The sequence below is a fragment of the Calidris pugnax genome, unplaced genomic scaffold, assembly GCF_001431845.1.
Source record: "Calidris pugnax isolate Ruff unplaced genomic scaffold, ASM143184v1 scaffold228, whole genome shotgun sequence".
NCBI classification, from domain to species: Eukaryota; Metazoa; Chordata; class Aves; order Charadriiformes; family Scolopacidae; genus Calidris; species Calidris pugnax.
Genome location: NW_015091017.1, coordinates 330,292 through 350,517, shown reverse-complemented (window position 1 = coordinate 350,517; position 20,226 = coordinate 330,292). Strand labels below are relative to the sequence as shown.

The 20,226-nt window shown below is 43.7% G+C and overlaps 1 protein-coding gene across 1 annotated transcript in view; it reads right to left on the bottom strand.

Annotated features, from left to right (window-relative positions):
• The window catches only part of CTNNA1 (catenin alpha 1), a 174,976-nt gene that overhangs the window by 108,461 nt on the left and 46,289 nt on the right, over positions 1 to 20,226 (bottom strand). Inside the window, exons 2-7 of the mRNA XM_014955789.1 lie at positions 17,324 to 17,430; positions 15,018 to 15,213; positions 7,805 to 7,971; positions 6,894 to 7,013; positions 4,667 to 4,933; positions 958 to 1,161 (exon numbers count right to left, since the gene is read on the bottom strand). Of these exons, the coding sequence (XP_014811275.1) occupies positions 958 to 1,161; positions 4,667 to 4,933; positions 6,894 to 7,013; positions 7,805 to 7,971; positions 15,018 to 15,213; positions 17,324 to 17,428 (1,059 nt within the window). The 5' untranslated portion in view covers positions 17,429 to 17,430. The remainder of the gene's footprint in view (positions 1 to 957; positions 1,162 to 4,666; positions 4,934 to 6,893; positions 7,014 to 7,804; positions 7,972 to 15,017; positions 15,214 to 17,323; positions 17,431 to 20,226) is intronic.

The window sequence follows — 20,226 nt, the reverse complement described above, 5'->3', positions numbered from 1 at the left end:
AAGTTTCACTTCAAATATGCTCAAAAGCATAAATAAGACTGTGTCTCATCCCATTAAGATTTCTTCAGCCAATTTTACTTGCCACAGTGCTACAGCCAGAGAGTTTGCTTGTTGTTGCCATTTCTGCTTTATTTCTGAAATCAACTTCAACAGTATTTAAGTTTAAAGATTAGACAGAGTCTAAATCTTAAGATATCCCAGGCTCATCGCCCAACACAGCATGAGCTGTTCAGATTTGAAACGCACTGGGATAAGAGCAAAGAGGCAACAGAGAGGAGGGAAGTCCAATATTATCTCATGATACCTCGAAACGCAGAAGCTCATCCACATGACATGACACTTCAACCATAGAAACACTCTGCAGCTTCAAATACTGTGTGCACATTAAATGCCTGAACACTGGAAAGAAATGCTCAGAATCCAATATTTAGACCAAACTGTTCTCAGAATTTCTTACTAAAATATTTAACTCCATGTATCACCTCTACACAAACTGAAGAGCAACAGTAATTAACTTGATTCTGAGAATCTATGCCTTCTAGCTAAGAAATGACACAGTTAAACTTCCCAAGCTTCAGCAGAAACAAAGAAGTACTACTTGTTCCGAAAGCCAAGTTATCTTAGGTAAAGTGAGGCGGAAAACCAGACTAATTTTATTGAATTTCTATACAAACCAGTATTAACAGTCATAAAATAAAAACAGTTAGCCAAAGGGCTAACACTTTGCGATGATAATAGCTGCTTGGAAGGCTAGAGATCAATTTTAAGATAAGTGTCATTGATTTAAGTATCTCAGCTCCTCCTGACAAACCTTTCAGGGCTACTGGTTACTGCTCAAATTCTGTTTGGGAACAGAACAAACCAGCTTCGAGACACGCGGCTTCAATTCCGCATTTTAGACAATGACATGGAGTTCAAACCCACACAAACCAAGCAAACAGAAGAGAAGATACTCACATTGCCCATGTATTCTGAAAGGAGATCCTGCAAGGCCTGTCGCACCGCGTTACACTCGGCAACGATACGCTCCCGGCGGTCATCACGTGTGCAGGATGAATCAGCCATCAGCGCCGCGCCGCTAATGATGCTCTCCAGGCGCTCTTCCAGGGAAGGCCTGAAACGTTCTTCACTGAAGGTCGATGGATCCACAATAATTTGTTTCTAGTAAAATAAAGGTTGCAGAAATTAGTAATCAGAACAAGCGGTAAGTTAATGTTAAGTCATCAAGACGACCAGTGTTTACAGCAAGCCCCTGATCAGCCATAAAAAGGCAAACGACGTGTAATTTTGGCACTGAGGATGATTTTCATGAGTAGCTTTGTAAAATTACTACGAGGTTCCCCAGCAGATTCCATTGCTAGTCATTTCTTGTGCTGCTTTGACAGCTAAAGCAACTTGGCCACGGGAAGCCTTGTTACACGAGTGGCAAAAATCAAATGTGCCAGTACAAATAAGGTTCAAAGTACAGAACTCTTCTTAACTACATGTCAATCCAGCCATGCCTTCACTAGTTGACTTGTCAGCTATAGTTATCCCATCACAAACAAAAAACCAAAGAAAACAAATGTCCAAAAGTAGCCCTATATATAGTGCTCTGCTGTCCTAGCTTATCCAGTCTTTCTGCTCTTCACCGTTACACAGGTAAAAACAACAACAGTCTCCAAAAGTCTCAAAGTGAAACATCAACACCTGTGTTTCAAAGAGCACAGAAATCAATTTCTTCACAGCAAAAAAAACTATCACAGGTTTCCCTTGACAGAGTATTAGTCACAGAAATCAATTTCTTCACAGCAAAAAAACTATCACAGGTTTATTTTGTCAGAGTATTAGCAAACACTGCTCATACTGAGAGACTTAAGGCTGAAACAGCACTGCTGATGTACCTGCTTTTCGAGGAGCCAATGCCACCTCCCATAGAAGTTCCCCAGGAAAAACCAGTGCAGTATTTATCACCTCGTGAGTACTTTCAGGGGGGTTATTTAAACAGGTTTGCAATTTATAAAGGAAATATTATGTGGCCATTTCAAGGTTTGGTGGTTTGGTTTGGGTGGTTTTCTTCCCACTACATGGGCGAGATGGAGGATGGTGCTAACTCTTTACAAAAGAAACCCAAAAGATTTTTTGAAATGGGAGTTTTCATCAACAGTTTGTACACCAGCTGGCTTCCACAGCAACATCCCAACCACTGCCTCTCCTGCCAGCCAGCACATTTCGTGTCCCTGTGGAGTAACCACACAGCCTCTGCAGCAGAACTGGAACATGGCACACGTTCTCCAACACGCTCTTCATTTTTCCCAAAACTTGTAGCCGTGCAGATAATAAAATGATAGTACCCTACAACTGCGCCATCAAAAGCAGAGATAATGATTATCTTGTTATCTCCTGGTAGCCATTTAATATTTTACGCTCACAGTAAAACCACTGGAGTATTTGGGGGCGTGTGTGTGTGCAAAGCCTGTATTACAAGAGTGCAATAATACTCAAACGTTAGCAGGAAATGAAGTCCAGTGATAACATCTGCCAAGAACCTGAACACATTTGTTTTGTCGGTCTCCTTTGGCAGGAAGGAGATGACAAAGCTATCGCACACACCGCGCACTGAAACCGCCCCGCTGAACAAGCCCTGCATTATTAGAGAGCCTCACAAAGCAGAATTAACAGATCAAAAGCTCTATGTGATGGCAACTCTCAAAAAAAGTCTTTGGCCAGATATACTAGACAGTTCATATAGTAAAATATGGCCATACATCAAAAACCACATTAAATGGTTTGAGCTAGATTAGCCAATCCATGAACCTGAACTGAATTGCTTCTTCAATTTTAAGTCTTTAACATCGTGTCACAGAATCACAGAATGCTATGGGGTTGGAAGGGACCTCTGGAGATCATCCAGTCCAACCCCCTCCTAAAGCAGGTCCCACAGGAACGTGTCCAGGCGGGTTTTGAATGTCTCCAGAGAAGGAGACTCCACCACCTCCCTGCACTGCCTCTTCTAGTTCTTTGCCAACCTCAAAGTAAAGAAGTTCCTCCTCATTCTGAGATGGAACTTATGTTCAAGTTTGTGGCCTTTACCTCTTGTCCTGTCACCGGGCACCACTGAAAAAAGACTGGCCCCATCCTCCTGACACCCACCCTTGAAGTACTTATAGGTGTTGATCAGATCCCCCCTCAGCCTTCTCTTCTCCAGATAGAAAGACCCAAGTCCCTCAGCCTTTCCTCGTAAGAGAGATGTTCTAGGCCCCACATCATTTTTGTAGCCCTCTGCTGTCCCCTCGCCAGAAGTTCCCTGTCCTTCTGGAACTGGGGAGCCCAGAACTGGTCCCAGTGCTCCAGATGGGGCCTCCCCAGGGCAGAGCAGAGGGGCAGGATGACCTCCCTCCACCTGCTGCTCACACTCCTCCTGATGCCCCCCCAGGATGCCCTTGGCCTTCTTGGCCACAAGGGCCCATTGCTGGCTCATGGGCATCCTGTTGTCCACCAGGACTCCCAGGTGTCTCTCTGCAGAGCTGCTCTCCAGCAGGTCACCCCCAACCTCTCCTGGTGCAGGGGGTTATTCCTCCCCAGGTGCAGCACCTGACACTTGCCCTGGTTGAATTTCATCAGGTTCCCCTCTGCCCAACTCTCCAACCTAACAACCTCCTGTGCTCTTACAGGACCTGCCGTCCCCTTCCGCAGGAACCTGCCCAAACCTGCAGTCCCTTGGGTGCCAACATGAAGCACACTCTTCAAACTTATGTAGCTGAACACGCAACTGATGGACTTTAAGAAAAGCAGACTTAAAACTGAAATCATGATCACAAAGATCAAGACAACCATGACATCCTCTTGTTACCCAAGAGATCACACAGAAAGGCTTCACACTGAGCACAGGGAGAACTCAAATAGTACTTTATCCTGGTGAAAGAAACGTGGTAGAGAAGGCAATGTAAGGGAGGAACAAGAGTGGTAAGAGAAAAAGGAGGAGGAGAGCAGTATCTGGCAAAAACAAAAGTATTTAACACCTTTTGATGGTTTTGCAATATTGAATAAAGTTTTAAAGGTAAGTTAGTGCCAAGGTGTTTAAAATTCAGAGGCTGAATCGGTGGTAGACACAGAATACTGACTTCAAAAGGAAGGTGTTCTCAGTAAAAATGCATGGCCATCCTAGTAACTTACTGAATGCAAGATAAAGAATATAAAAGATCAGCACAACACATCAGTGTGAAACGACTTCATTCCCAACCAAAGATCATATTAAACTTCCCACTTCTTGTTCCTCTCAATAGGTAGTTTGGGCAATTCCAAATACATTATTCACTTTTAATAAGTCATTTCTGTCACCTACAAGAATACATTGCATAAATATATTATGAAATAATCAATTTCAAATAAACCAGGGGCTTACACCTCATGTAGCAGCAGGCTAACTGCTATCTCAGAGCTAGTTTAACTTGACAGCTTTCAATCACCAAGAACCACATGTATAACTTCCTATAGTCCATCAATCCTAGTTTGGAAAAAGACTTTATGAAAAAATAAAAGCCTACTTTACCTGGGACCTGCTGTATTTCAACAGAAAATGATGTCTCAGGCGATATAAATAAAAGCAAGCTGTGTTAGTAAATGAATGAACACAAGAGCTGGAGTTACTACTTTTTTCTTTTAACGTAAAAGGTTCAAAACTTACATCAAAGTTGTTGAGAGCGTAAGCCAGCTCTCCTCCTCCCCCCTGCTGCTGGGCAGCATCGTCTGAGCCAGTGGCCTGGGCCGCGTTGGAGATGCCGGTGACCGCCTGCTGAAGCTGCTTGTAGATCAGGTCCCTGTTGGCTTTGTAGGCGGCGACGTCGGGGTGCTGCAGGCAGGCCTGGGACGCCGTGTAGAGAATGGGAACATTCTTCTGCAGAATTCCTCTGGCTGCTGCCATCTGATCACGGTGACCCACATCTTTCAGTTCCTATTAGGAAAATTAAAGGAAGAAACATTCCCCACATTTTACATCCATATACCGTCTCCCTGGGCCTCCAAAAGACAGGCAGGTTCTCGGCCTAGTACGCTCAAACCTAACTATCTTCTTATTGAGTATCCATATTCTTAGGAAAATTCTTAGGATATTCTTATCACAACTCCACAATTCAAAATTTGAGGTTGGATTTTTGCTCCTCTCCACGGCAGAGGACCAGCATTTTGAAAGCTGCTGGCACCTGTAAATCAGGAGGACACACACACTGTGAGCACACTTTTTTGTCCCTACTCCTTCCAGTGTGCATCACATCTAAAAAAAAAAAAAAAAAAAAAATCACAAAGACACCTAAATCCTCAAAACAAAATACCTTATATTTTATGTAACTTAAGAACCAAGATAATTTTTAATTATCAAACTAACAAGAGGCTTCCCCTGCAACCTCATCCTGCACTTGCATATGAGAAACAAGATCTTCTTTAATTTAAACTCCAAGACTCACAACCAGAATGTTTTCTTTAATCACAGCTAGAAGATGGAGTTTACTATCCTCAAGAGATTTGGGTACTTAATTTTAGAAGAACAAGTATATCATCTCATTCAACTTCTTGTTCATCTCCAATGAGATGAAATTAATCCAATGACTGTAATTACCGCTAATTTAAGATTAGCGAGCAAGTCCATGTGTCTTTTCCTGAACACTCACTCCTGCAATTCTCCACAGCACCATCACCTCTGTTTTGGAACAGAAACACTATTATTAGATAAAGCTTTTGTGTCCAGCACGAGCAGCAAGTTCATAAAAGGAAGAACGAACATAGTTATTAGCGGTATCGTCATTTTAAAGGTACCTCTTAAATCTAACAAAGAGGTGATGGAAATGAAGAAAAGGACTGCTTTACTGAGAAAAGGGAAAAATAATAATCTGACAGGTTCTTCAAAACGAATGGGTAATATGCGACCTCTGTAAGATACCCAGTAAGCAGGGAGGGCACTCCAAACAGGCTTAGAGATTTACAGATTTAGTACAACCGCTTCCCATAGTGCGGAACAATCCATCACAAAGCAGTTTAAGAACATTTATTCCATCGCCTTCACAACCCTGCTCCCATTTACTGCAATCAGATTTCAGATACATAAGCAACTGGCAATCCATTTTAGACTGTACCCAGTTTATTTTCAAAGATGAATCTGTGCAAAAAAAACCCAGGCAGTGTCAGAGGTCCATAAGCAGTTTTGGTTTGTACATATCAGCAGAACAAACAAACAAAAAATGCTCTACAAGAATTATGCTATTCCTGATAAATGGGACTGCCCACACCTCTGCTTTCTTTTGAAAACTTACCTACACAAGAATGAGTCATAACTGTGCTGTTGAACAAAACAAATTTTACACGCAATTTAAGGTTAAGCTCAAGCTATCCAAACAGGGAACACACACGTGACAAACAGCATTTTAAATTCCTTCTCAAATGTTCTTGGAAAGAGTTGTCCTTCTGTGCCCAGCTGTGACTTGTGCTCCCTGTTTCAATGGAAAGGCTCAGTTTGTCAGCGCCAGCCACGAAGGAAGCGTGATCCAGTGGCGAGTGCCACCAGGCACATCCCCATTCTCTCCCCTCACCCACACCTGCGCTGCTTCAAAAGGGGAAGCACAAGTCTTGGGAAGCAGCATTTCATTAAGATAGTAAAACATTAATATAAACAAACACGACTAGAACAAATTCCCCCAGAAGCAGAGCTACAGCAGAGCAGACTTTCTGCTTACCAGGCAAGCTCAAATCTCCTAAACGCAACCGAGTGCAACACGGAGTACTCAGCAGTGAAAATAAAGTTAAAAAAAAAAGTGTTAGCACCAATGGGTACTATCCAAGGCAACAAGGCTGCCTTATTTTCTTATTTTGAAAATAGAAAAAGAAGAAATAATAGCCAGAAGAAAGAGCTGTCACCACTATACCTGTTGTCTTTTGGCTGCCATTATGTTAAGCTTGTCCACTTCTGGTTTGAGGGCTTTGTACTGGATACCCAAATCCTGCTCCGTGCCAGCATTTCTTAGTTTCAGGATACCTTCCTCCACCTAAAAGAATACATTTTCACATATTTTTCCAAATACAGTTCAGGAAGTAAATCAAAACATACTTCACAGCAGACAGAGAAAGCCCTTTTTTATTTTTTGGAGAGAGATACTTCAAAGGCTAAGAGCAGTCAAGGCTCAGCTCCTTCTTCACAGTCAGCAGCTACCAGCAACAGCCAAGTACACACGTCTGAAAGAGCATGAAGGAGCCCAGGGCCCTGCAGAGGCCCTGCCCTGGCAGAGCTCTGCCCAGGAGCGCTGTGGCAGTGGCCAAAGGGCAAGAGGAGAGTCCTCAAAGCCCTGCTTTAAGAGTGGGCCCAGCATCAAATCTTATTTCATTTCAGATTCTCTACAAACCACCCACCCACCCTCTTGCTCGTGGGAAGAAAAGGCTTCCTCAAAATTCCACATTCATTTTATTTAGTGTAAAGCAGCTACTCATCCCTAGTAGCTACAAGGGAGCATTGGTCATAAGAAAGCCTAATTATTTCTTTTAGATGAAAAAAGCTGGTTCTAACCTGCAGGTGCAGACCGCAGTGCGTTTAGTTTCAATACTAAAAGTTCAGAATAAAGTTCACCACAGTGTCAAGAGCTACTGACAATGAGTCTAAAAACAAGTGACAAACATCCATTGCACACGTTTTGCTGGGAGGAAAAACCTTAAAAACCCTCCCTGCTCCAGAAGCGAGTGGCTGCCAGCGCGCACCGGGGTCAGCACACATGGCTGGAACGAAGCCACGTCCCGGAGCAGGCCGGGCAGGGCAGAGAGGATGGCAGCAGAGAACCACACTTACCACTTTGAGTTGAACAAGCAGCTTGTAGACATCAGCCATGTCAGCCAGTATCAGCAGGCGGGTGACGGCGGAGAGGAGGGCGCGCGCCGCCCGCACCATGTTCCCTCGTTTGACGGAGGAGCAGGGGTCATCGGCAAACTCCCCCGAGGCGCTCTTCATCAGGTCACCTGCACGGGGAGAAGGTGGGCAGACTTTGATTAACATCACACTGCATTTATTAAGGGATGTAAGAATCATAGAACCATAGAATGGGTTGGGTTGGAAGGGATCTTCAAAGTCCCCCCGGTGCCACCCCCTGCCCTGGGCAGGGACACCTCCCACCACACCAGGTTGCTCCAAGCCCCCTCCAACCTGCCCTTGAACCCCTCCAGGGATGGGGCAGCCACAGCTTCTCTGGCCAACCTGGGCCAGGCTCTCACCACCCTCCCACCAAACAAGCTCTTTCCCACATCTCAGCTCCATCTCCCCTCTTTCAGGGTCAAACCCTTCTCCCTTCTCCTAAGGCTCCCCTCCCTGATCCAGAGTCCCTCCCCATCTCTCCTGGAGCCCCTTGAGGGACTGGAAGGCTCCTCAAAGGTCTCCCTGGAGCCTTCTCTTCTCCAGGCTGAACCCCCACAACTCTCTCAGCCCCCCCTCCCAGCAGAGGGAACTCCCTCATAAAGAGTCCCCCCCCATCTCTTAAGGATCCCTAAGGATGCTGTAAGGATTCCTGGGCACACCAATCTAAGTCTTGAAAACTAAATGCATCCACTGAAATACAGCCAGCAATTAATATCACATGTAGCTACCTCTACATATGGCCATCACATGGTACCAGGGCAGAGGGCCTCGTGCAGGGAGGAAAGGCTGGGAAATAGCACTTTGGTCCTTATTTCCAATTGTACAGGTATTTTAACATGCCAGAATCCTCCAGAGAGGCAAACTCAGCGTGCCTTCGCTATTACATGCAGGACCACAGCTACTTCACAAACTACAATGGCTTTCAAAGCTTAAGCAAAAGCTTTGATTTGTCTGCGTGTAGGAGTTAAGCAGAAAGTACTGTAAACACTCAAGGAAATGCCCCAGCTCAGGGGACTGTAAACAACTGGGAGCGATGACCTGGCTGGATGTGCCCTGGTTTGCATTCAGAGCCAGGCACCGCTCCGTAAAACGCTCCAGCCTCTCATAGCCTGTGGGTCTGCATCTGGTGCAGGAGGAGAGAATTTGGGTTTCAGATGGTAACAATGCAATCGGTTTAACTATGAAAAGCAAAGGCCATTTTACACAGCTAGAGAAATTCCTCCAGAAGGCATTCGGAAAGTATAAACACAACGTCTGCATATAGTCAAGAGGAGTAAGTTTTGGATTTCTCCCCACCCTCTCTGGGGCAGCATTTTGCTTCAAGTACCACAGCTCCTACACAGCAGCAAGTTCTGGATTCCACATTATTTTTCTTGATGAACAGTCAGGACTTAGTTTAGAAAACACCAAGTAGTCAAGGCCAGAGATTTGTGGGCAGCTGGAGATGACCAGAACTGCACTATAACTAACTGCTGGGACAGAGGCTTCCCAAAAGCTGGAGATGACCAGAACTGCACTATAACTGCTGGGACAGAGGCTTCCCAAACCTCTATGAAGAAGTCTCCATATGGCCAAACACCAGAACAAAACCAGCACATTTCAGATAAAAGCATCTCAAATAGTGTTTCACAAGTGAAAGCTGACTGACTCCCATCGAGGCCACTACCAAATGGGGCTGGATGAGATTTGCACCCAAATCTCAAGAAGCTGCAGTGGCATCACCCTGCCAACAGCTTGTCTGCTCCACAGCAAGGCAATCCCAGTACAGGGAGTGTTTCAGGTTTAATGGCTTTTTTTTTATTTAACTACTATTTTAACTGCTCAAAAACATCTACAACTGGAGACCCTGGGGTTAACCATCCACATACTTAAGCAATTAATATCTTGCCCTGGAAGTTTCTAGCACCCAAGTGCTCTACACCTTCACAGCTAAATACAGCCCGAGCACAGCTGCCAGCCTGTCCAAGCAACTACATCAAGACACTCAATTTATTTCAAACGCTCCCTCCTATGTAACACCCTTCCATCATCTTAAATATTACGACTAAGAGTGGCATACAACATTTTAAGAAGAAAAAAAAATAATATGCTACTTCAGTACTGTGACACATGAAAAAAAGCTTCTGTCCAAGTACAGCCTGGCTATAAATATCAATCTAAAGCTATCCCTTACCCAACTCTTTGAGGAACACAACTCATTATTTTAACAAGTGTTAAGAGCCTCCAGATTTCCAGATGGGTGAAAGATGATGCATCTCCAATGCTGAAAAACTGTAACCAGCCATGAGACTGTAAAAGCCCTACATAGCTGACATCACCCTTTCTTCATTCCTTCTGGAAAAGACTAATAATAGTGAAATTAATGTCACCGCCAAAAGTATGACATCTATTAACAATCTCAGGATTCAAGGATATATGCCAGAACCAAAATTCATTACAATTTTTTCCTTCTTTATTTACTTATATGTAACAGTCTCACATTTCCAGCTCCCAAAAGAGAAGAAAGCTGTTTTCATTTATTTCCTATATAAAACAACTTGGAGAGGTGGCCACTCGCTTCATCTGAATCTCAGAAATTGCTAACAAGGTTATAACCCAAAATTATCCTCTACCCATCTCTTAAATTACAACTTTACAAGCCAGTCCTGGACTAAAATGCTATTCCTTCCTTCCTTCCAGCCTTCTTTTACAAAGAAAAAGCAACATGGGGTAGTTATTTTAGCCGAATTCAATGGGTAAGAGGGAGCTCTGCCCTGGCCTAAGTAGGCAGTTACCACATTATGTGTGCGCATTAGCGGTGCAATTTGGATCCAGCCTAATCTTCTCATTTTCAAATCTGAACCCAAGTTAACACAGCAAGTTTGAAAGCAGGATTTCAAGAGTTAAAAGAAATACACCGCAGAAGTCAGGCTATGAGGCTTAGATCATACAGCTGGTAGGAATCCTTATATGAGTTATCTGCTTTTCCAATATAACCTTAGATTTTCGCTAGATATTACAAGGGAAAGATAATAAAACAGAGTGGAGAAAAGAAGAGGCAATGGTAGCCATACTATGATCTTGTCAATAAAGCACTAAGAATTCAATTAAATCTAATGGAACAAAGCCCATCTCAGAAATAGTAAGATTTTCGTCCATCAAAAGAAAAATTACCATTTTCTACTCTCATTCCCTCCATGCCCACAGGGGCTGACAGCACTTTCAGACAGCACTATTAATCCTCCTCAGCAGCGCAGTGCACGATGACCATGACAGAGAGGGCTCTCTTTATCCAAACACTGAGAGAAGGGGAAAGTGGAAGAGAAGACAGGCAAGGCAGGGCAGGGAAGACCTAGGACACACACAGGCACTGACAGGTTTTTTCCAAGCTAGAAACCTGTGCCCACACATCACCTCATACCTTTCCAGTTCAAAGCCTGGCTCCAGGCTGCTTTGCCAGCAGTATCAGAATCACAAGGAGTGCCATCAGGCCACCTCTCTACCCACAGCTCCCTAGAGGCTGCCTCTTCCCTGCCTCACGAAGGCAACCATGAAATCAGAGCTTCAAGACTCTACTGTTCTGGAAACTGAAGTCCCATCCTACCACAGATGCCACCTCCAGTGTCACAACAGGCTGCCCTTGCTTTCTACTAGAAAGGTCAAGGTCCCATATCTCCTTTTGCCTCATCAACGTGGGAGTTGATACTCATGGCAAAAAAAAAGCTTCTGTTAATTCCTTAATCTTGTCTTCAATTAAATCCATATACTGTGTACAACACTCCTCCTATACAGTTTGCCAAGAGCCACCTCAGAGCTCCCTTAGGTTACAGCTTTTCAAAGATCTCCTGTCCTTGGCTGGAGGATTATTTCCAACACAAGTGGTACACTCCTGGAACAGTTTTCTCACAGGAAAACAACTGAGAACTCTTCACTCCCAAGAAATTAAGCTAAATAGTCACAACAGAATCTTAAAGTTGAGTTTTCCAAGAAAAATTCAGAGTTTAACTTCAAGTTATTCCGTAACTGGCCTCCTCCTGTTCCTTGGAAATCCTTAAGCCATGAAACTTGTGTGAAGTACCGTTGAAAAAAACCCACCAACTTTTTTACCTTTCATCATTTGCCTCCCTGTTCAGTTTTGGAGAAACCTTCACTCAGAAACCACACTGAATTAGCAGATTCACTCTCCTGCATTTGCAACCATGAAACACTATCAAAGTCCACAGCATTCACAAGACCATTCATCCATTCTCTTACTTCAAACCCTATGCACAGGCTTAAGCTTTTTTAATTTCAAGATTTAATTTTTGGTGGTTTATGTAAAATTACCATCGGAAGAAACACAGCAGTAAGAGCACAGCTAATACCCTGCATCCTCACCAGCATATAGATATATAGAGGCAGTGAGCTATGGTCCTCAGTACTCCAGGAAAACAGGAACAGCCTGGTCAGCCTGACCCAAAACATTTCCTTCTTGGCCCCAGAGTTTGCAGCCTGGGTAAGAAACTGGTTCAGTTCCAAAACACCCCCCAACAGCACCAGAACAACTGACCACTTCAGCCTCTAGTGAGTCTCCAATGATTTCTGAGAAGGTAAAACCCTACCAAGAGCTTACAGCGGGAGGAGCGAGACTGGGCAAGACCAATATTGTCCCTTCTGTGACCCAGCAAAACTCCCACGGCAGAAATCAAGGTACCACACGCTGTGAGGATGCTGCAATCCAAGCCAGTCACATCAGATGTTTTCCCAGTGCTAAGTCTTTTCCAGAACCACAGCAGGATCTAGTCTGAAAAACACATTGGTGCTTGGTCTCCACTATTCCGCTCAAAATTTTAAGATGTTTACCTACTTTAAAAGAAGTCAAAAGTCCAAAGCTTTAAAGGGCCAAGAATCTTAGTTTAGGATATTTCACAAACTTGTTTAATATTTAAAACAAGTTGTAATTTATTATTCCATTGTAAAAAAATCAGGAAGACTTTGAAGATCCACTTATATTGATTTACTATGCAGCCATACTATCATTCATTCTAAATAGCTCTTCTCACTTCTTTGTTTTTACCCCCAACAAATGGGATTTTATGAATAAGCGTGCTCACTAAAATCATGTACCCTCTCAATCTTCTTCTTGCTGGGCTGAAAAAAAAGAAAAATTTTAATTTTCTCTGATGAGACAAGTTATCTATTGTCCTAATCATCTTCATAACCTCTGTCTACGTTCATTCATCTTTTTTTATTATGGTAACTAAACCGCTCCCTACTCTAAATAGAGGCATTATTAATTCTATTTTCCTGTCTTCTGCTGCAGATAAATTGTGCTATACATCTATAATCCCCCTGCTCCCCTCAGACACAGATGCTGCCCGCTCATCATCACCCTAGTGCTGACCGAGACAACCAGATCCTCCTCTCCACATTTGCCCCCCCATTGCAAAGGGCAGATAAAGGCACCGACAACCTCAAGTTTGCTAAGGGCACCCTCAGGTTTTGCATTACACATCCCTTGTTTCTCCAGTTCATGAATTCAACTGGTCTCCCACAATACTGGGAGAGCCCATCCGAAGTGCACGGAGTGTATATAAACACGTATGTCGAGAGTTCGTTATCTCCTTGCTGTTATTAGCACTACTGAGAACTGCAGTCCTCCCCTGGGCATTGGCAGCAATAAGCCTTCCCTCTGTTGCATCTCATTTTTCACCATTTGCTTCTAATTTCCTCAAAGGTTTGTTTGCTTTTTCATTTCCTTAGTGGGAGCTGCTCTGCTAAACCTGCCTGAACGTTGGCACCATGATGGGCACGGGCTTTTAGCCCTGGTCGTGCTGCCCCAGCAGCCCAGTGTCCCCACCAACGGTGAGAGGTGAGTTTAATCCTCACCCACCCAGCTTCAGAAAACAGGTATTTTCTCCATGCACCAGATTTCATGCAAGCTGCAAGCAGTAAAAAGGGAGGAAGACGTGAGACGACATGAAGGTGGGAAGTTATTTCACCTCTCAGCTATGAACTCCACCTCCTCTGTCAAAGATCACCGAATGATAGATGGTTTTGACATCCAGCCGTCTCAAAAATCAAGGAGGGACCAAGGAACAAGTGAAAGGGTCACCCCGAAGGTTTTTAGAGCAGTCTCTCCTTCCCACCAGCTTCTCTACAAATTCAGCTCATGGAACTTCTCAGTCCCAAGTGCTGAGCACAGCTCCCTTGCTCATGAACATCACCCAGTCACTGGAAGGTACTCACAGACCAGCTCCGACGCGCGATTCCGAGCAGCAATCGAGCCAGCACCGAGAATTAAAGGCTTCAAGACAAAGGGGTGTCTTTTGCTGTTGTTTGTTGTTGTTAAATTAAGCCAACTCAATTAGCCCCTTAGACTGCAGCCTCCTTATGTTGATCTTTCTTTGCTCTGTCAACCAGGCTCATCCAGAACTTAGAACCATTTTCAACTAATATTTCATCACTGTGCAACTTCAGCTACAAACAAGTAATTAATGCTAATGAGTTTTCCTTTTTTTTGCAGCAGCAGCCGCCACCATTAATACCAGTTGACTGGGTTTCACTGAAGCATAGAAAAGGCTCATGACTGGAAGAATGATAAATGATTTATGAGCAACAGTATTTACTAGTGCATATTTTAGAGTCAGCCAGCTCCATGGGCTTTTCTTGCAGGTCTTCTCCAAGAAAGTAAAGAAGAAAATGATAAAAATCAACAGTAGATGTGGAGGAGGAAGCCTGGAATATTTAATCAAGGTCCTTGCATTCTGTTTGTTGCCATTTACATTTTGCATATTTCAGACACGCAGCTCTGTCAAGCCAACACTCAGATCTTCCTCCTACAATGCTGTTGCATATATGGTCAAGTATTGGAGAAGTCATTGACATATTTGAGACACAGCTCCATTGCATTTTTGGGGTGGGGGGAAGTTTACTTTTTAGCCTAAACTGAGTTTTAAATGCTCATCAAAGACCCAGCCCTTCTGCTACTCTTCTCTGTCACTACTTGGGACAACCAGTTTCCAGATCTGCCCAGTTCATCCTATTCCTCAAGGAAGCCAGCAAGACAAGCCGAGGATCTAGGCAAGTGGAGAGGGGCAGAATCGTTAGAAATAACAGCAAAAAGGAAACAGGAAAAGTTCTGCTTCCTCTGAAAAACCACAGTTTTACAAGCTATCAGGTACAGAGCTCTTACCTTGCTTACGAACATCTTCCACGGCCGCCACCAGCTCCTCTTTAAGGAACTGGCTCTCTTTTGCTATTTTGTCTCCTTTATCCAGGAAATTCTCTGTTGCTTGTTCAACTGAAGCAGCCAGAACATGGGCTTTTTTAGAACGCCCTCGCTTTTTGTTAGAGGGGCCCTTGTTGCTGGTGTTAACCAGTGTTGTTACCTAAAGGCATAGATAGAGGGAAAAAAAGAATAAAGTTAACCAGTGTTGTTACCTAAAGGCATAGATGGAGGGAAATAAAAGAATAAAACACATGAAAATAATTAGAAGCTTATCCACTTGACAGCAAGGCCACATGTATTTTTTTCTAGACAGTACAGTGCTAATACCTGTACTATTGCCAGCTCCAAAGGTTAAACTCACTAACAAGTGCTTTTCACGTCTCTTTAAACATTATCATGCTTCTTGATGAGCATTATAAATTCAGCTAAACTGCTTAGAGATTTTTCTTATCAGCACCAGACCTGAAAATTTGATTTTAAGAATTGAGATCTATTTGTATTTTTGATAAACTGCAATCTCAGTAACAGGCCAGAGCTATTTGGCACAACATAAAAAGGACCCAAGTTGGGGCTAATTAGTTTGGGATAGCTCTCCAGGCATAAAAGACCCCAAACAAGGTTGAAGCCATTATCTACAGAGATCTAGCAACACAGTATCTTTTCAGTCCAAAACAGTACTACAGCCAATGGATTAAATGCAGAGCAAGGCTTCCTGGAGCTCATTATTTCCCTGAAACAACCCAAACTGAACTCTCAGAATCCTCCTGAATCAACAAATATTTTCCTTTTTGTTAAGTCTAGGAAACTGCATATAAAGCTGCTTCACAGGGACGTTTAATTACAACGCTAAAATTATTACTACTCTGGGAAGCCCAAGGACTGCTGCCATAAAGGTCCTCAGAGCTGAACCCATCTTCTCAGCAGGTTGATTCAGAGAGGGGAAAGTCATCAGTTGGGTGCAACAAGGCAACTTACTCTACTTTTCTCTCTGCATTTTGCCAGTCAAATCATTCACAAAATTTGGGATGGCCAGCACAGCCTATTGCACTACTTGAGGATTAAGTTACAGACACTGAACTTGGACAAAAAGGTCCTATAAACAAGTTTGCTCAATTAAGTTTGCCAAATTAGGTCAATTTCTCCCAAAGGAATTCTCTTACTCCACCAGTAACTCCAGCTAAAAACTCCAGCTTTTTTACAGTATATAGATCATCCAAGCGCCCATGTGAATGCTTGGGGGGAACAAATGCAGGCTGTTTCAGAGGTAAGGACAGCAGCTCAGCAATTAAAGGGGGATGTTAATATCAGAAATAATTTGATGGTTGCAGTTCATGCTTAGCAGGAGTTGCATCCAGTTTATACTGTCGCTTTAAAATTTCCTATTTCAGGAAAACAATGCTAAAAAAAATGAGTTCAGTGTCTCCAGCGCACCTTCTCTTCCAGACCTTGGAGGAAGTCTCTTCCAGGAATCTTCAAGATGCCCAATACACAGAGCTCATATTTACAAGCCTGACTCTGGCTTTCCTGTATTCCTCAGTGCATTTCACTGGGCAACGTACACCATGCAGAAAAAAGCTCTTACTCACAAAGCCAGCACAAAGCGTAGGCAGAAATTAAAAGCAAGCATGCATATATTGAAAAAGATACACTGAAACACTAACAAATGCCATAAAAGCGTAGCTCTGGGGTGGAATTCAGAAGGGATCAGCAATCTATGTACTACTGCTGCTCTAGCCAGGTCACAAACACCCCCCAGTGCACATTTCACCCTCTACCTGAGCCTCCTTCCAAAGGGAACTCTAAACACAGGGCATCTCAAATTAAAAAGAACCTTATAAGACCCTACTTCTGGCAAGCACTAATGGCTTCATTGGAAGGGACTTCTGTCGTTCCCAAATACCAGTGTCTACATGATACATAGCACAGCTTTGTAAAGACTCAAAAAACACGCAGCGTATCACCCAAAATACTGGTGAGAAACAGCCCAGCAGCAATGGAACTGTAGTTGCTAACATGCATTTCTGCACTTCTAAGTGAAATATTGTGTCTTATCAGGTGCTGGAGAAGCACAGTCTCTCTAGACTCATGCCCAATAACTCCCTTACAATAAAGCTGAACAAAGAAATTACTTGTACACTTTTTTCCGTCTTGAGTTTTGTAGTGTTTTTACTTCCGAAGTTTAAGCTTTGAAAGCTACTTAATTGAAATACATCAAAACATGTAATCATCTTTATGAAGGCTTCTCCCCCCCTATTTTTTTTCTCTCCTACCTGTGTAACAAGAGGCTCAAGTAGTCTTTCCACCGCCAGTGTTCTGATCTCCAAGCTTTTGGGGTCCCATTTGAAGTTAACGTTGCCTGCCGTAACAGCAGTCATTTCTACAAGAAAGAAAGAAATACATTAATATATTTTTGTTAATTATTAATGCTGTTGGAATGTATTTTTAAAATAAATTAAAATGGATGCTATTAAACACACAACAACACACAAAAGGGTACATTTGGTGTAAGTTAAGGTTAATACTGTCTCTGGAAATACCAGTTTTGGCTCAACTGGTGATAGTTCAAAAAATTGCTTGTTATGAAAATATGCAGACATCACCTGTATGTTTTGGTTAGGAAAATAAAAACAAACAAAACCACACCAAAACCTATTCAAAAGCCACAATATTTTATCAGAGCAATGACAAGATATTTGCTCTACTCATCAGTGGTTCCCAAGCACCGAAAAAGGTGACTTAGAGGCAATGGGGGCACTTCACCCGCAGAGCCAGAGGCTAAGCTGGGCTGGTGCCCCCAGTCTGGCTTTGAGACACAGCCCAAGGTCTTGGGGGAGCAGAAGGGGACACCCCAACTTCAGCAGCACCAGAAAGCTGCCAGTGTTCTCCAAGAGCCACTACCTCAAATGCTGTGTCAAACGAGGAGCCAGGCTCTAACTCCACTCATCCAACCTACCCATTCATCCAATTCACCTTTTGTAAGTACAAAGGTAAAATAGTGAATATAAGCCTTATAAAGCCAGAAAATCCAGTTTGTTCACATTTAATAGCTTACGTATCTACTACACTTCCCCTTAACATTTACATAGGAGGGAAAAGCAGATTTGCATGAAGAGATCTGTTAGAGCTGTCACTGAGCTGTTCCTTCCCGTTACAGTTTTATATCGACATCCCAATGGAACAGCAAACATGGTTATGGGGAAAGTTTAGGGAAACTACTAAAATAGCTCTGCTTCTGAACCAGTAGTCTAAAAAAAAAAAAAAACCACTAAAAATAATGCTATACCGCACAAAGGAATAACCAGAACGATAATTTCAGGAAAAAATAGATTTAAAGTATTTGCAGGTCCATAAAACTAGTTTGTAACACTTCAGACTTAACAGATTCCAGCTCCTCCTGCTTTGGGTTGCCTTCACAATTCAAGATTATACTCAACTCACAGCTGTAGCATCATATTTAAAAAAAAAAAAAAAGAAAAACAGGAAGAGATATACATTTCCGAAGTCTACTTCCATCTCTTTTCCTAAGCAGCTCCTGTTCAAGTGGTTTTAAGAGCTTATTAGCTGATATTTTTAACTCTTGCTCTGGACAGGGCATTGCCTGCATAGCATCTCAGCAGCCAGATTGCTCTGACAGCACCAGATGTCCCCGAGCTGCCAGACGAGCACAACGTCCCATTCTTTTTAAGAAGCAGGAGGCAAGGCACTAATTTTGGTAACCGACCATGTTTACAACACATACCAACGACTAACCGTTTGATACCGACACCGACAGTTAAACATGCAGAAACAGCAAGAGATGGGGCTGCTGCTTTGCCATCGAAGAATAAAACCTCTGGGGCTCTCGAGCGGGTGTAAAGAAGTCAGGGCTTCGTGTCACCCGGCCTCACTCACCAGCACCTCCGTGGCAGACATCACCCAGGCTCTCCCACACCAGGGCCACGATACAATAGATTAATTACTCACTACGCTACTGAAAATGCATCTTTGCCCTGCAAAGCCTACACGCTGTCAGGCACTGAGGTACAGCTTTGCAAGGTGGGAACAGTCACCCAACCTGCAGTCAGCTTCCCACTTACGCCCACGCTCCGAGTGCCCACCCTGCTGGAGAGCAGCACAACTTAAAAAGCTGAAAGCTTAAAAAAAAAAAAAAAAAAAAGGAGGCCAGCATACATAACATTTCTGACTATTGGAAATCAAAAAGCTTGAAGGTTACAGATGAAGGGTCCCAGATCCCACAGCAAGGCATGCCAGGCTACAGGTCCAGACCCCCTAAATCAAAAAGCTTGAAGGTTACAGATGAAGAGTCCCAGCTCCCGCAGCAAGGCATGCCAGGCTGCAGGTCCAGACCCCAGGGAGCTGGCTACAGGAGGGTGGAGGATGGCTACGTCCTCTTCCTCACCCTGCCTCTGACTGGAGGATGGCTACGTCCTCTTCCTCACCCTACCTCTGACACTTATCATAGAATGGTTAAGGTTGGAAGAGACCTTAAAGCCCCCCCAGTGCCACCCCCTGCCCTGGGCAGGGACACCTCCCACCACACCAGGTTGCTCCAAGCCCCCTCCAACCTGCCCTTGAACCCCTCCAGGGATGGGGCAGCCACAGCTTCTCGGGGCAACCTGGGCCAGGCTCTCCCCACCCTCCCACCAAACAAGTTCTTTTTGCTACTAAATCATCTAAATCTTCCCTCTTCTTTATCACTAAGCCCTGGGAACTCACTATCCTTCTCTCGCACCACCCTCACAGCAAAGAATTTCTTTTTGCTACTTAATCATCTAAATCTTCCCTCTTTTTTATCACAAAGCCCTGGGAACTCACTATCCTTCTCTCCCATTCATGCCCTTTTATTTTTTCCTGCTGGTCCAGCTTCACATCAGCTCGTGCCATGGCCCAGATGCTGGCACAGGGCAAGCTGTGAAGAACCCTTCAGCCCCACCAAGTAACATCCTACCCTCAACAAGGCATTTCGCTGTTTTATTCCCTCCTGATTAGGAAGCGTTCACGCCGAGCTACGTGAGAGGCCAAGAAAAGTACCCTGAAAGCCTTTATGGCTTCTGAGAAACACACCCAGGGCTCTGAAAAGCCCATTAGGTCTCTAGGTAAAAGCTGTTTCTATATATTTAATGCTGTTATTGCCTCTCACGGAAACAAAGTGCAGGACGAGGTAACCGTGAGA